Consider the following 16,520-nt stretch of genomic DNA (forward strand, 5'->3'; position numbering starts at 1 on the left):
TCAATATAAACATACTTTTCAAATCACCAACAATTTAAAAATGCAAATGTCAAAACATTTCAGGAAGGTATCCACTTGAGCTAGATTTGATCAGCTTGAGACAATGAGATTTAACAGCATCCCTTATAACAGTGGTTCTCAACCCGTGGGTCTCCAGGTGTTTTGGCCGACAGCTCCCAGCCAGTTTACCAGCTGTTAGGATTTCTGGAAGTTGAAGACCAAAACATCTGGGAACCCATAGGTTGAGAACCACTGCCTTATAATGAACAGATTTGTATCTGCGGAGCATCTGAAATTGAGGATATAGCACACATGTTATTTCATTGTAAGTTGTATCAGAAGGTGAGAGACTTGTACATTGGTCCATATATCAAACTGAGAATGTATTGGGAATCTTACATCAGAACAACATATTTTATGTGTGGCCACATAACATATAAAACAGCTCTGTATTTAAGGAAAAAAATACATTTGAGAACCACATATGTGGGGCTGATTGGGGTAAATTGTAATGATTACAAGGAAATATGATTTATATATTCAGTTTTATCATATTTATTGTTATAAGTGTCTTACTTTAATTTACTACATAGAGTGTAATCAAGTCTTATCAAGCCTTGTTGTTTGGTTTGATATTATGATATGGCCTAAGGGCTAATCAATAAAATGTATTATTAATAATAACAACAACAATAAATATAATAATAAATATAGGTGCTGAAGATATTTCCTTTTATCTGTTGCATTGAATCCTTCCTTAAATTAGACTGTGATGCAGATTTTTTTTTTCTAAAAACAGATCCTGGGAAGGTGTTTGCCAGCTGATCTATGGCAAATATGACTTTCTGAGGCTCAGAAGTGGTTTTTCCCTAGAATATAACACTATATTCTATATAACACTATATTCTAGGGGGGGGGGGGGGATCTGTTCCTGGTTTGAAAGTGTTATTTCCTGTTTAATTGTGTGATACGCACTTTGAAAGTAGTTGTAATACTCCAGAAACTTCGTTTTTGTGCCTGCCACAAACTAAGTTGAATCCTGGGTTGCTGTGAGTTTTCTGGGCTGTATGGCGGGTTTTCCTGACGTTTCGCCCACATCTATGGTAAGCATCCTCAAAGGTTGTGAGGTCTATTGGAAAAATAATATGCTGTGTCCAGGTTGGTTCATCAAGTGCTCTGCTATGGCTGACTTCTCTGGTTGAGTTAGTCTGCAGTGCCTTTCATGTTCCTTGATTCATGTCTGGGCAATGCTGCGTTTGGTGGTCCCTATGTATACTTGTCCACAGCTGCATGGTATACGGTAGACTCCTGTAGAGGTGTGAGGATATCTCCTATCCTTTGCTGAATGTAACATTGTTGGGTTTTTGTAGTGGGTCTGTAGATAGTTTGTAGGTTGTGTTTCTTCATCTGCTTTCCTGGTCAGTGGTTCCCTTGATGTATGGTAAGAACACTTTTCCTCTGGGTGGATCTTTGTCTTTACTCTCATGGCTTGTTCTTTGCCTTGCAGCTCTTCTGATGTTTTTGGTGGGATATCCATTTACTTAATAATAATAATAATAATAATAATAATAATAATAATAATAATAATAATAATAATAATAAAGGTGCTAAGGATATTTTCTTATATCTGTTACATGGAATCCTTCCTTAAATTGGACTGTGATGCAGATTAAAAAACAGATGCTGGGAAGATCCAGTGGATTTATGGCAACTATGAATTTCTGAGGCGCAGAAGTGGTTTTGCTGTAGAATATAATACCATGTTAACAAAAATTGAAAAAAAAACCAGTAAGTACCTGGTTTGAAAGTGTTATTTCCTCTGATACTTAATGAACCAACCTGGGCACAGAATATTATTTGAGAACACAGAAATGCTGAACCACTCTAACAATCACCATGCCAGACTACACAGAGAAGCCATTGGCATCCACAGGCATGTGGATAATTTCAACAGAAAGGAAGAAACCATGAAAATGAACAAAATCTGCCTACCAGTATTTAAAAAATCAGCACAGTTAAATAAAGAACAACACTCGGAAAACAGGGAAATTCCAGGCATGAAACAATCAGGGCCAGCTAACACCTTCGAACAAAGGATTCCCCCAGGCAGGAAGCAGCCAGGCTTTGAAGCTGCAAGGCTTGATTTCAATGCCAATCAAGGTAATTAATGACAACATTCACACTCCCACTCTGGGCCTTCCACAGATATATACACCCCACTTGTCCAGTTTCCAATAGATCTCACAACCTCTGAGAACGCCTGCCATAGATGTGGGCGCAACGTCAGGAGAGAATGCTTCTGGAACTTGACCATACAGCCCGGAAAACTCACAGCAACCGACTGATTCCGGCCATGAAAAAGCCTTAGACATGGCGCTTTCTCTGCTTTTTTTTCCTCCCGCCTTGTCAAAACTCCTTTGGGGCAAAAAAGGAAATGGCAAATTGGGACTGGATATAAACACAGGGCAAGTCCCCCCTTCCTCGGCTTTGCACGGAGTCCAAACACACACACCTCTCTCTCTGCAGCCCAAAAACAATGCGGATCGGAAGTCGGGTTTAACTGGCTTAGCGGGGATTAAGGCTTCACACGGGAGAGACGCCTTCCTCCCGGAGTCGTACTTGGGCTTTTAAAAGATTACGGGGCGATTTGACAGCAGCCAGGAGGCCAGAAAGAGGGGATTTCCCTGCGCTTTGAAACCTGTTTTGATTTCCTTGGGTGTCTTTCATTTGCTCCCTTTTTTTCGGCGTGCAACCCGCCCTTCTAACGCTCTTTTTTTTAATGCGATCCAGCAGTCGCCCGCCTTCCCTCCCTCTTAAGGAGAAGGGAGTGCTTTAAATTCAAACGTGAGGCATGAATTGCCAGAAAACGAGGAAAATGTGGGATGAAAAAAATAAAATAAACAAGCCCAGTTGGGTCTCGTTCGCGCCAACGGGTTCCAAGATTCCCTGTGAGGGAAATCAATGAGGGAAGTCAAGGCAACTGAATGAAATAGTCAATCTAGATGTGGCACTAGCTAGGGCTGCATTGGGGTCCTGGCATTCTCCCTGTTTATTTTATATATATTCCCCTGGTGAAGAGAAAGGATGAAGCCAAATCGCTAAGAGAGGCTTAAGGTCGCCAGGTCTCTCTCTTTGGGGTGCCCGGCCTCCTTCATTCACCTTTTCCCGCCTTTTTTGTCTCTCTCCCCGTTCCTCAGCTCCTGGATCTCTTCATGGTGTGGGACTGGTCGACTTACCTGGCCGACTATGGGCAACCGGGCTCCAAGTATCTGCGGGTCAACCCCAGTATCGCCTTGGCCCTCCTCGAGAAGTGAGTCCGAATGGAAATTGGAGGGGGGGGGGGTTGCATGACTGCGTGCTGGTGGTGGTGATGTCCTCCCTTAAATCTCCAAGCCCGGTGACATCAATCCCCTTCTCTAAAAGAAACCCACAGAAAAGGTTTGACCAGGGTGCCATTGATTGCTCCTATTTCTTTCACTCTTGAGACTCACTTTCCCTCCACAAACATCTAAGGTGCTTTATATATCTCTGCAGATAGTCCCCACCTTAGGAACAAGAGAGATTCTGTAGGTTTGTTCTGAAGTGTGTGTGTGTTTGTGTGTATATATATGTGCCTTGATCCTGCTAAAATTGAATTTGTAAGTGGAAACAGGTACATTTTTAAGTGTAACCCCAGCCATCCATATACAGTAGAATCTCACTTATCCAAGCCTCGCTTATCCAAGTTTCTGGATTATCCAAGCCATTTTTGTAGTCAATGTTTTCAATATATCATGATATTTTGGTGCTAAATTCGTAAATACAATACATTACTACTCACTGAACTGCGTTTTCTGTCAATTTTGTTGTACATTAGAGTCTCACTTATCCAAGCTAAACGGGCCGCAGAAGCTTGGATAAGCGAATATCTTGGATAATAAGGAGGGATTAAAGAAAAGCCTATTAAACATCAAATTAGGTTATGATTTTACAAATTAAGCACCAAAACTTCATATTATACAACAAATTTGACAGAAAAAGCAGTTCAATACTTATACGTAGTAATTACTGTATTTACGAATTTAGCACCGAATTTAGCACCAAAATATCCCGATATATTGAAAACATTGACTACAAAAATGGCTTGGATTATCCAGAGGCTTGGATAAGCAAGGCTTGGATAAGTGAGACTCTACTGTATAACATGATGTTTTGGTGCTTAATTTGTAAAATCATAACCTAATTTGATGTTTAATAGGCTTTTCCTTAATCCCTCCTTATTATCCAAGATATTTGCTTATCCAAGCTTCTCACTTGGATAAGTGAGACTCTACTGTATATGTGTGTTCCTGTATGGGTATGTGGATGTATATGTATGTATACATACACATACATACATACACACACACACAAATACAGATACACACAAGCATATATATACAGAAAGAGAGAGATTCATATATACCCATGCATGCGCGCGCACGCACACACACACACACACACACACACACACACACACACACATATATATATATATATATATATATATATATATATATATATAGGAGTTACATATATAGGAGTTATATATAGGAGTTACAAACCTAGAAATCTCCCCCTAGGAAGGGAAATTCACTCCTGAAAGGGTTATCATGGGGAAAAGGTGTTTCCATTGAAGCTTTGCTCTATCTATCTGTGCATGCATGCATGTTTTGGTCCTGCTCTGGTTGAATATGTATATAAGTAGAAACAGGTACATTTTAAGTGTAACTCCAGCCATCCCTAGGTCTATCTGTCTGTCTGTGTGTCTTAGACTTGTCCTCTTATATTTATTAGATAATGAGTAAGTTTGAAACATGAATCATATATATATGTGTGTATATATATATATATATATATATAGAGAGAGAGAGAGAGAGAGAGAGACATTTAAAATATACCTCTTTTGACTTACATACAAATTCAGCTTAAGCAGAACCAAAGCATGCATAGATGCATAGAAATAAATACATATAGATAGATAAATAGATAGATAGATAGACAGATAGATAGATAGATAAAAGCTTCATGATAACCCTTTCAGGAGTGGATTTCCCTTTCTAATGGTAAATTTCTAGGTTTGTAACTCCTACCCTATTTCCTTGAAAAGAAGCCCCTGCATGATTTTGAGGATGCTCAAAATATAAGACCTATTTCAAATAACAAGCCCTAGTTACAGTTCTTTAAAAAGTCAATTTAAATAGTGTCTAGGCAGCTGTACATAGACCCTAATTAATCTTTTGCAACAAAAAATAATAAAAGACCCTGTCTTATTTTCAAGGAAACAGGTTTTATATATATATACCCTGTTTTCCCGAAAATAAGACATCTCCTGAAAATAAGACCTAGTAGAGGTTTTGCTGAATTGCTAAATATAAGGCCTCCCCCAAAAGTAAGACCTAGCAAGGTTTTTGTTTGGAACCATGCCTGCCAAACAACACCAGAGCATGCAGGATTGGTAAATGTACATACCAGTTGTAGTAGTAACAAGAAAGTAACAAGAAATTCTTGATAGGATTCACAGTTTGGTTATGCTGGTTGTGATGACAACTACTGTACAATATATAATAAATGCTCTTTTTTTTGTTCAACAATAAATGTGAATTATTCTTAGTGGAAAAATAGAACATCCCCTGAAAATAAGACCTAGTGCATCTTTGGGAGCAAAAATTAATATAAGACACTGACTTATTTTTTGGGGAAACGGGTATGCATGGGTATGTCTGTATCTGTATGCGCCTGTACGCATATGCATGTATGTATCTGTATGTGTGTATATCTATATCTATGTGTGTGTGTGTGTGTCTGTATAGATATATGTAAACACATATAATACACACACACACACACATATATATTCTGTACAATTTGAATATTGTACAGAAATTAAGGAAATTGTGTTCCTGGATAAAGATACAGAAGTAGTATGTGGTCTGGGTGATGGGTGGATGGGATGGGAAGTTTTTTAATAATTAAAAATGAATAAAATGATTATATATATACATATACATATGCACAAACATACATACATACATACAAAACATGCACACATACAGCCTCGCTTATCCAACAGCGAAAATGTTGGATAATAGGGAGGAATTAAGGAAAAGCCTATTAAACTGTCAAATTACAAATCGACAGAAAAAGCAGTTCAGTACAGGGTAACATTATGTAGTAATTACTATATTTACGGAATTTCGCACCCAAACATCACCCAATGTATTGAAAACATTGACTACAGAACATTGACTTCTTAAAGGCAGGGATGAGCTAAGGTTGGATAAGTAAGAGACTACTGTTTATATACTCGTATTTCTTTCTGAGATGCCATTGATTGTAAAGGCACACGAATTCGTTTTTCAAACCATGAAGCCTTTGGTTTGAAGAAATGCAGCTACCAATGCCTTATTCTCAGCCCCTTTGGGTTCAAAACCCACCCGTGGAAGTGCTCGCATCTCCTTCGAAGAGCCGTAACAAAACCTGGCGGTTCAGTGGGAGGCAGAGCAAAGGGCGACTTTGAGCATATTTGCGGGGATCGCACCGGAAAGGTGTCCAGTTTCAGAGGCGAAAAGGTTGGCGTATTGGGTTTCTAGATCCATTGGATCAAGCAGGACCGTCCCCGAATCAGGTCTGGATTGGTGAAATTTCCCTTTTAGGAAGAGATGCCTCTTGAGCCCAGCTCCGTCTGGAGGCTAAAACGGGGTCATTATATGATCCTCTCTTATTTATTGTAGGTTGTGATTGTACGCTATTTTTTGTGGGAAGACCAAACCCAACGAATTTGGGGGGGGGGGGGTGAATTCGGATATCGGTTTACTCTAAACACGCCCTGATCAACCTACCGAGCTCGATGCGGTTTAGGAGAACAGCGGCCTTTTCCCCGAGCTTCCAGAAAACAGCATTAAGATTTGCAGGTGCTCAGATGTATAAACGCAGGTTGAAGTATTGAGCTCTGCTTTGGCGGGAATGTCCTCTAACTGTCAATTCCTTTTGTTGTTGTTTCCTTTTGCTTCCTCCTGAAAATTCCGGGCGGGATGTCCTTTCTGCAGAGTCCACCGAGGGTATGTATATCTTCCTGATATTTTGCATTCTGGAAGTCCGGACATGGAAGCCTCAAGCCAGAAGAAGGGCTCACTTGATAGCTGTGTAAAAATTAAAGGGTTATATTTTGACCACTGGCCAACACAGGTTTTGGTGCCTCAAATGTTAGTCCTGTTTCCAAGTGTATTTGACTTCCTGATTCCAAAAATGGCACCAGTTTCCTCCTATGAGCTCTAGTTTTTGAGATACAGAACATATGCCATATCCCAGTATTTATCTGCTCACCCATAGAATATCATGATAACCATATTTTAAAAACTATAGCTGATGCGGCTATCCAATGCAATTTTCTGAATCCTTGTTTGGTGTGTTGATATGTACGGATATGAATGTGTATATATTTTTGTGTGTGTCCCATGCCTCTCTCTGTGTGTGTATATATATACACACATACATATATACATATACATATATACACACCCAACAACAACTGACTTGTTCACCTCTGTGATTTGCAGAAGAGAGGGAGGGAAGGTGGATGTCATAAGGCACATTTTTAGATTGCCAGATTGCCTTTTGTTTCGATCCTGCATATACTATGATAGCTCAACCATTAAAATTGTGTTAAAAACACAATTTAAAGACACCCAGGATTGATGCAATGGCTTAAATGTTTTATGTTGTGTCTGTGATTGCTATCACAGTTGTATAGTTTTTATTCTATTATATATTTTATAGTTGTAATTGTTTTATTCTATTGTGTTCTGTTGTTATATATTTTATAATTTTAATAGTTTTATTCTATTGTTATATATTGTACTTTGATATTTGATGTTTACATATGTGAGGCATTGAATTTTGCCATTGATTATTCTGTGAACCGCTTTGAGTCCCCCCCCCACCCCCACCCCCAGGGGGTGAGAAAAGCATATATAAATGCAATAATAAATAAATTCAGAAATTAAAAAGAAAACACACACACAGAAACACATAGGCATACATATTGACTGGAAAAGAAATCCTTCCTGATGTGGGTGCCAAACCTGGGTTTCAATCATAAGTATTTGGGACCTAGCCTTTGACCAGTAATGAGAGCAATGCAATAAACACCAGGAATTAATGTGACTGACAAATGGAACTGCCCTGGATTATGATTTGGATTTCATGATTTTCATTGATGTTTTAATAATTGGTGTTTAACTTCTGGAATTTAATTGTATTTGTTTGTTTAATATGTATTAATTTTTTAAAAATTAATTGATTTTAAATCATTGTTTGTATGTTTTTAAGGCATCTAATTGTTGCTATATATAAGCTGCCTTGAGTCCCCTTGGGGTGGAGAAAGGCAGGGTAGAAATAAAGTTAATAATAAATATTTTATGGATGTATGGCACCCAATTTTATGGCACCCAATTTTTGCCTATTGTAAGGCCACCCTTAGGAGTATCAGTTGCCCCTAAAGCATAAAGCATGAAGTATGGAAAGAATCTATATTGCCAAGTCATGCAATCTGAATACTGTGAAATCCTTGGAAAGTGGCCTTAACACCATGTAACATGATTTTCCTTCCTGGTTTATAAATGTCATTTCCTAATTGGTTCTATCATTGGAGAACGTTTATTAAACTCCAAAATGTGGGATATCCGCAGCACATTTTGCTACAGTTTTTCAATTAATCATCTCATCTAATTGCAACCAATTCAACATTATTTATTTAATATATTTATATACCTTCTCTCTCACCCCTGGACCGGACTCAAGGTAGTTTGCAACAGAGTAATGGCAAAATGCAATGCCTAACATACATGTAAATCCAAGTCCTATACCTAAAACAGTAAACATATACATTAAAATCAACAAGACCATTAAAATGGGATATAAACAACATTTAGACAATGTGTTGTCGAAGGCTTTCATGGCCGGAATCACAGAATTGTGTGTTTTTCGGGCTGTATGGCCATGTTCTAGTAGCATTCTCTCCTGACGTTTCACCCAGCTCAGAGGCTGTTAGGTTACAATACACTCACAACCTCTGAGGATGCCTGCCATAGATGTGGGTGTGCATTCCAGAGAATGCTTCTGGAAAATGGCCATACAGCCTGGAAAACACACAACAACCCAACATTTAGACATTAAGACCAGATTAAAACACCTAATATAAACATTAAAATCACATGATCCAAAATCATAGATTAATTGCCCGTATTCCCTATTTATTTCTTGCACTGCATTACTTTTCTGGCCAAAAGCTTGGTCCAACAACCATGTCTTTGTGGTATATATAGTTTGTGGCAGCTCCAAAAACTAAATTTCTGGAGTATAACAACTACTTTAAATATACGCACCGCACAATGAAACAGGAAAGAACACTTTCAAACCAGGAATAGAAAAAAGCCAATTTTTCTGTAATGTAATAAGGAGAAGGAAAGCGGAGAACTGGCAACATAATAACAAGCAGGAAGAGGAGAAGGGGGCGGGGGGAGAAATTATTATTGGAAAGCATCATGGAAAGCGTTCTTTCCCAACTTGAGATGATGTGAAGGCCTCAACCAAAGGTCTAGTTTTTCATTGTTGCCCTTCTTTCCCCAGCATGAAGGACCTGAGCAAGAAGAACAACCTCTTCGCCCAGTTCCGCAAAAACGACCGGGACAAGCAGAGGCTCATCGAGACCGTGGTGCGGCAGCTCCGGGGCCTGGTTAACGGCATGTCCCAGCACTCCTGAGACCCGACAGTGAATTCCTTCCCACTTTCCGACCACTCTTAGAGAAAAAAGATCCCCTTCCCCGCTGTATATGATTTGTATATTGTTAGCCTTCCTGCAGGTGAGGCTTGTTTTGGTCGTGGCCGTCGCCCCTCTCCTTCCCTTGCTCACACTCACCTGTGAGTTGGACCCCTTCGCTTTCCGAGGAGAGGCCAGGCCAAGTGAGAAGGCGGAAAGCAAAGCAAAACAAGCCCTCTTTCCCTGCACTGGAGCCCCCTTCTTCGAATGTAAACAAGGAACCCGAACTGAGGGATGTGCGTCAAGAATTTACCTCATGTACCCCGGAATACAGTGATGTCAAACCTTACCCGTTTCTTTTGTCGTCTCTCTCTCTCTCTATTTTGGGGTCCCCCTTTTTCGTCATCAAGGGCTCACAGTCCCCCAGAGGGTCTGCCGCGACTAAGCTTTAGGGTTTGAGCTTCCAAAGTCCGGCCACTTCGGCCCATTTTGCTCCCTTTCCTGCCCGGTCTCCCCCCTCCCCTTTCTTTTCTCATTAGAAGGGACCCGATTAAAAGCTGCCTTCCGCTCGGTATAGGCCTGGGGGCCGAGCCGTCGGGGGGATCAATGGGAAGCCAAGACACAGAGCTGTCGCTTTGGGTTTGCAAGCCGGCGGGCGATGGCTCCCAAAGGGCAAAGTCGGGCCTTTGGAGGGTTTGATCTCCGGCGGGGAGGCCTCTCTGCCCACTTGCCTTCGGTTAGAGGGGGGGGGGGGAGCCGTGGATACTGGGGGAGGGGGTTCTTCCTTGGGTCCGCTGCCTCCAGAGCTGGGGAAAGAAAGAAAGAAAAGTCGGGTCTCCACTGCGAAATTGGGCATTCTAAACTCAGCATAGACTTGTCATGCAACAGCGCACTTCTCTGACACTATAAGGCAGTTTAGGCTACATAATAACATTATGTAACAATTTCTGTTCCTGGTTTGAAAGTATTATTTCCTGGGTTGCTGTGAGTTTTCCCAAGCTGTGAGGCCACCTTCCAGAAGCATTCTTTCCTGACGTTTCGCCTGTATCTATGGCAGGCATCCTCAGAGGTTGTGAGGTCTGTTGGAAACTAGTCAAGTGGGGTTTATATATCTGTGGAAAGTCCAGGGTGGGAGAAAGAACTCTTGTCTGTTTGAGGCACTATTGCAATTGGCCAGCTTGATTAGCATTGAATAGCCTTTCAGCTTCAAAGTCTGGCTGCTCAACTCACAGCAACCCAGTGATTCCAGCCATGAAAGCCTTCAACAACATATTAGTAAAGGTAAAGGTCCTTCTACTCCAGAAACTTCGTTTTTGTGGCTGCCACAAATTATGTTGAATTGGCTGAGACTCCATGAGATATTGCAAAGCTAAAGCAAAATTTTGCTGCAACAGAGTTTTGATGGTTTAATAATAATAATAATAATTTGTTCCCCTTTATTTGTACTTAATAAACCCTTTCCATGTTTTTATGATAGAACCAATTATAAAACGACATATAATAATAATAATAATAATAATAATAATAATAATAATAATAATAATTTTATTGGTTAGCCCTTAGGCCATATGACAATACCAAACCAAACAACAACGTTTGATAAGAATTTATTACACTCTATATAGCAAGTAAAATAAAACATTTGTAACAATATAGTAAATAAATATGTGTATATATTATATCTCCTTATCAACCCTACAATTTACCCTGATCAGCCCCACATATGTGGTTTTCAAAGGTATTGTTATTAGGCTAGTGTGTGGGTCCAGCCAAAGAAGTTTGGGAAGATCCAAATAAAAATAATAAAAATAAAAGGGGATTCTCTTTGACCCTTTCTATACAGATGGTCAAAGCAAATAATCCACATTATCTGTTTTGAACTGAATTATATGAGTCTAGGTAAAGTAAATGTTTCCCTTGACATTAAGACTGGTAGTTGGTGCTCATCTCCATTTCTAAGCCGAAGAGGCGTTGCCCGTAGACAGCTCCAACGTCCTGTGGCCCATGGAACGCTTTATGAGTTTACACTGCGTATAATCCGGTTCAAAACTAATCTGGATTTTATATGGCAGTATAGAAGTGGCCTTTCCAAGCACCCAAACGAGACCATTTGCTCACAAAAGAGGAGGTTTGGCCAAGTTTGAGACCGAGACAAAGCCTGCTTAGGAAGGAGGGAGTAGAATAATAATAATAATAATAATAATAATAATAATAATAATAATAATAATAATAATAATAATAATAATGTATTTATAGGCGTCCCTATCTCCCCAGGGGACTCCGGCAAAAAGATAACATTCAATGCCTTGGTGATAAACAACACATAAATCAAAAACAGTGCAAGGTATCCCGATGCTAAGTATCCCAATAAACAGCGTAAAGTATTCCAATTAAAAACCCCAAGAAGACTGAGCTTGTTTCATGGTTCAGGGAGGGCGTGAGTAATGAAAGGGAGGGTCTCCTTTGGATCCATTTGGACCGACTCAAGCACCGGAATGACTCGATCCAGAGGACGGGATGGCCCCTGGGAAGCCTGAGTTTGAAGAAGAAAGTCTGGAAGAGGTTACACATACACCTCTTCATACCCAGACATTGTTATTGTATACAGCCTCAACAAGACCAGACCAGACCAGAATCCCGCTCTCCCTCCAAAGACTGCTGTCCTTTGGAGCCTCGGTGCCAGCTGTGAGCCTCTCTCCCTTGGCAGCCTCCTTCTTCTCAAGCCCAGCTGCCCTTGGCGGCTCTGGGACCGGGCAGCCTTGCCAACTGGGGGCCCTCACAGGCCTAGGTCTGCCTTTCTCTCCGTTCCTCCAAGCCAAGGGGGCAGCCAGAGAGACAGGAGAGAGACAGCTCTTTCCCGCTGACCGGGCAAGCCCTTGGCATTAAGGGCAGGGAGGCACGGAGCCCGGCTGGCCTCTCTGCCCGACCTTTGGCTCCGAGGGGCCCCGCCGAGGAGAGGCGCCGACCTGCCTGGCAGCTTGGCTGGCCTCATCCACACCGAGGCACTTCCAAACCGCGATGGGCAGGTTGATTCCCTAGGAAATCTCCAAGGCCCGGGTGGTGGTGATGACACTAAGGGCTATCTTTCGTGGGGGTTTGTCGCAGTTTGAACGGCATCAGATGGCTACAAAGGAAAGCTCTCCTTTGGTGAGGTCAAGGCAGCACTGGGGACCCTTCCACACAGCCCTATATCCCAGAATATCAATCGGAAAATCCCACATATTCTGCTTTAAACTGGGATATAGGGCTATGTGAAAGGGCCCTCCATCTCCTGTTTGAACTGGGTTCTCTAAGGGACCTTCTATACAGCCATACAACCCAGAGTATCCAGGCAGAAAATCCCACATTTTCTGCTTTGAACTGGGATATAGGCCTGTGTGAAAGGGTCCTCCATCTCCTGTTTGCGGGATGAGACGTTTTCCCTCAAGCAAGACTCGGGTGCTAAACTGTGGGCCCTTCTGTACAGCCATATAACCCAGAATATCAAGGCAGAACATCCCACAATATCTGCTTTAAACTGGGTTCTCTAAGGGCCCTTTCACACAGCCATATAACCCAGACTATCCAGGCAGAAAATCCCACAATACCTGCTTTGAACGGGGGTTATCTGAGTCCATATATTCCAGTTCAAAGCAGATAATGTGGGATTTTATTCAGCTGCGTGGAAGGGTGTGCTTGCATCCATCTATTTGTACTACCACTTCTCATTTTATATTCTTAGGGCCTTTCCAGACATCTCTATAACCCAGAATATCAAGGAAGAAAATCCCACAGTATCTACTTTGCACTGGGTTATCTGAGTCCACATTGCCATATATTCCAATTCAAAGCAGACAATTTGGGATTTTATTCAGCTGTGTGGAAGGGGGCTTAGATTTTATGCTCCTATTTTTAAACAGAACTTAACTATTCAATGCATTCGCATAGTCCATTTGCTTGTCAATGATTGTTTTTATCTGTGTTTAATTTTATTTAAATATTAATTTTAGGGCTCTTCCACACAGCCATATAACCCAGAACATCAAGGCAGAAAATCCCACAGTATCTGCTTTGAACTGGGTTATCTGAGTCCACACTGCCATATATTTATTTCAGTTCAAAGCAGAAAATGTGGGATTTTATTCAGCAGTGTGGAAGGGGCCTTAGATGTTATTTTATATTGTATGGGTCATTGAATGCCTTGTTTTAGAAGCCACCCTGACTCCCCTTGGGGAGAGTGGGTTAGAAATAAAATCATCATCATTATCATAATCATCATTATGTAAAATAATAATGTAATAATTTCCTTGAAAATATCATTATTAATTTATTAGTAGTAATAATAACAATTTAATAATAATAATAATAATAATAATAATAATAATAATAATAATAATAATTTCATTCAAGGAAATGAAATGCTTTCCCCAGCACACATCACAAAAACAACACACCTATTCCTCCACACTCCAACCATCACCTCACAGCCCCCAATGCCACATCCATGCCAATCCATGGAGTTGATTTTAGTTGCAATTCTAGTATAAAAGCTGTCTCTCAATCTGTTGGTTCTGCCTTTGTCACCCTTCCAAGATCCAATCTCCAAATAAAAGGGCGCCTTCTCTTTCCTACACTGCCATAGCAAATCCAGATTCTCTGCTTTGAACTGGATTCTAGGGCAATGTAGACTCATATAATCCAATTCTAAGCAGATCCTGTGGGTTATCTGCTTTGATAATCTGGATTATATAGTAGTGTAGAAGGGGTCCCAGCTGTCCTCTTTTATGTCCCCAAATATTGGGGGGGGGGGGGAAGCAAAAGGATATAATAATAATAATACCTCACAACCTCTGAGCATTTCAGTGAAACGTCGTGAGAGAATGCTTCTGGAACATGGCCACACAGCCTGGAAAAGGCACAACAACCCAATTATTATTATTATTATTATTATTATTATTATTATTATTATTATTTATTTATTTATTTGTAGACTGGTTTCCAGCATATATGGCTTCTGGAAAATGGCCATACAGCCTGGAAAATGCACAACAACCCAATAATAATAATAATAATAATAATAATAATAATAATAATAATAATAATAATAATAATAATAAATTTGTAGACTGGTTTCCAGCATATATGGCTCTGGAACATGGCCATACAGCCTGGAAAAGGCACAACAACCTTATTATTATTATTATTATTATTTATTATTATTATACTTCATTTGTAGACCGGTTTCCAGCATATATGGCTTCTGGAACATGGCCATACAGCCTGGAAAAGGCACAACAACCCAATAATAATAATAATAATAATAATAATAATAATAATAATAATAATAATAATAATAATAATAATAAATTTGTAGACTGGTTTCCAGCATATATGGCTCTGGAACATGGCCATACAGCCTGGAAAAGGCACAACAACCTTATTATTATTATTATTATTATTATTATTATTATTATTATTATACTTTATTTGTAGACCGGTTTCCAGCATATATGGCTTCTGGAACATGGCCATACAGCCTGGAAAAGGCACAACAACCCAATAATAATAATAACAACAACAACAACAACAACAATAATGCTTTATTTGTAGACCGGGTTCCAGCATATATGGCTTCTGGAAGATGGCCATATAGCCTGGAAAAGGCACAACAATAATAATAATAATAATAATAATAATAATCATCATCATCATAATCATAATAATACTTTATTTGTAGACCGGTTTCCAGCATATATGGTTTCTGGAATATGGCCATACAGCCTGGAAAAGGCACAACAACCCAATAATAATAATAATAATAATCATCATCATCATCCTTTATTTGTAGACCGGTTTCCAGCATATATGGCCTCTGGAACATGGCCATACAGCCTGGGAAAGGCACAACAATCCAATTATTATTATTATTATTATTATTATTATTATTATTATTATTATTATTATTATTATTTATTTGTAGACCGGTTTCCAGCATATATGGCTTCTCGAACATGCCATACAGCCTGGAAAAGACACAACAACCCAATAATAATAATAATAATAATAATAATAATAATAATAATAATAATAATACTTTATTTGTAGACCGGGTTCCAGCATATATGGCTTCTGGAACATGGCCATACAGCCTAGAAAAGGCACAACAACCCAATAATAATAATAATAATAATAATAATAATAATAATAATAATAATAATAATAATAATATATTTGTAGACCGGTTTCCAGCATATATGGCTTCTGGAACATGGCCATACAGCCTGGAAAAGGCACAACAACCCTATTATTATTATTATTATTATTATTATTATTATTATACTTTATTTGTAGACCGGTTTCCAGCATATATGGCTTCTGGAACATGGCCATACAGCCTGGAAAAGACACAACAACCCAATAATAATAATAATAATAATAATAATAATAATAATAATAATAATAATAATAACAACAACAACAACAACAACAAATAAATACATAATAATAATAATAATAATAATAATAATAATAATAATAATTTATTTGTAGACCGTTTTCCAGCATATATGGCAAACACTTAATGCTACTGAATGTTGGCTATGGGAAAAGACCAAATACACTTAGGAAGGGGAGTGTATTCAAGTCCTTAGCTCATCTCAAGAAAAACCCAAAGAGGCCTTGCTTTGTGTAACTGTACAAAATACATCTTCTGGCTGTGCAGTGTTTTCCTCTGAAAGGAGGAGAGACAAAACAGCAGGCAAAA

At 39.4% G+C, this 16,520-nt stretch overlaps 1 protein-coding gene across 6 annotated transcripts in view; it reads left to right on the forward strand.

The window, feature by feature from the left end:
- The window catches only part of exoc6 (exocyst complex component 6), a 139,601-nt gene extending 129,474 nt beyond the window's left edge, over positions 1 to 10,127 (forward strand). For all 6 annotated transcript variants that reach the window (XM_016995337.2, XM_008115337.3, XM_003223776.4 and 3 more), the window contains 3 exons: positions 3,198 to 3,310; positions 7,068 to 7,079; positions 9,649 to 10,127. In XM_016995337.2, the coding sequence (XP_016850826.2) occupies positions 3,198 to 3,310; positions 7,068 to 7,079; positions 9,649 to 9,781 (258 nt within the window). In that variant the 3' untranslated portion in view covers positions 9,782 to 10,127. The remainder of the gene's footprint in view (positions 1 to 3,197; positions 3,311 to 7,067; positions 7,080 to 9,648) is intronic.
- Positions 10,128 to 16,520: the final 6,393 nt, after the last annotated feature.

Source organism: Anolis carolinensis, chromosome 3 (assembly GCF_035594765.1).
Source record: "Anolis carolinensis isolate JA03-04 chromosome 3, rAnoCar3.1.pri, whole genome shotgun sequence".
NCBI lineage: Eukaryota > Metazoa > Chordata > Lepidosauria > Squamata > Dactyloidae > Anolis > Anolis carolinensis.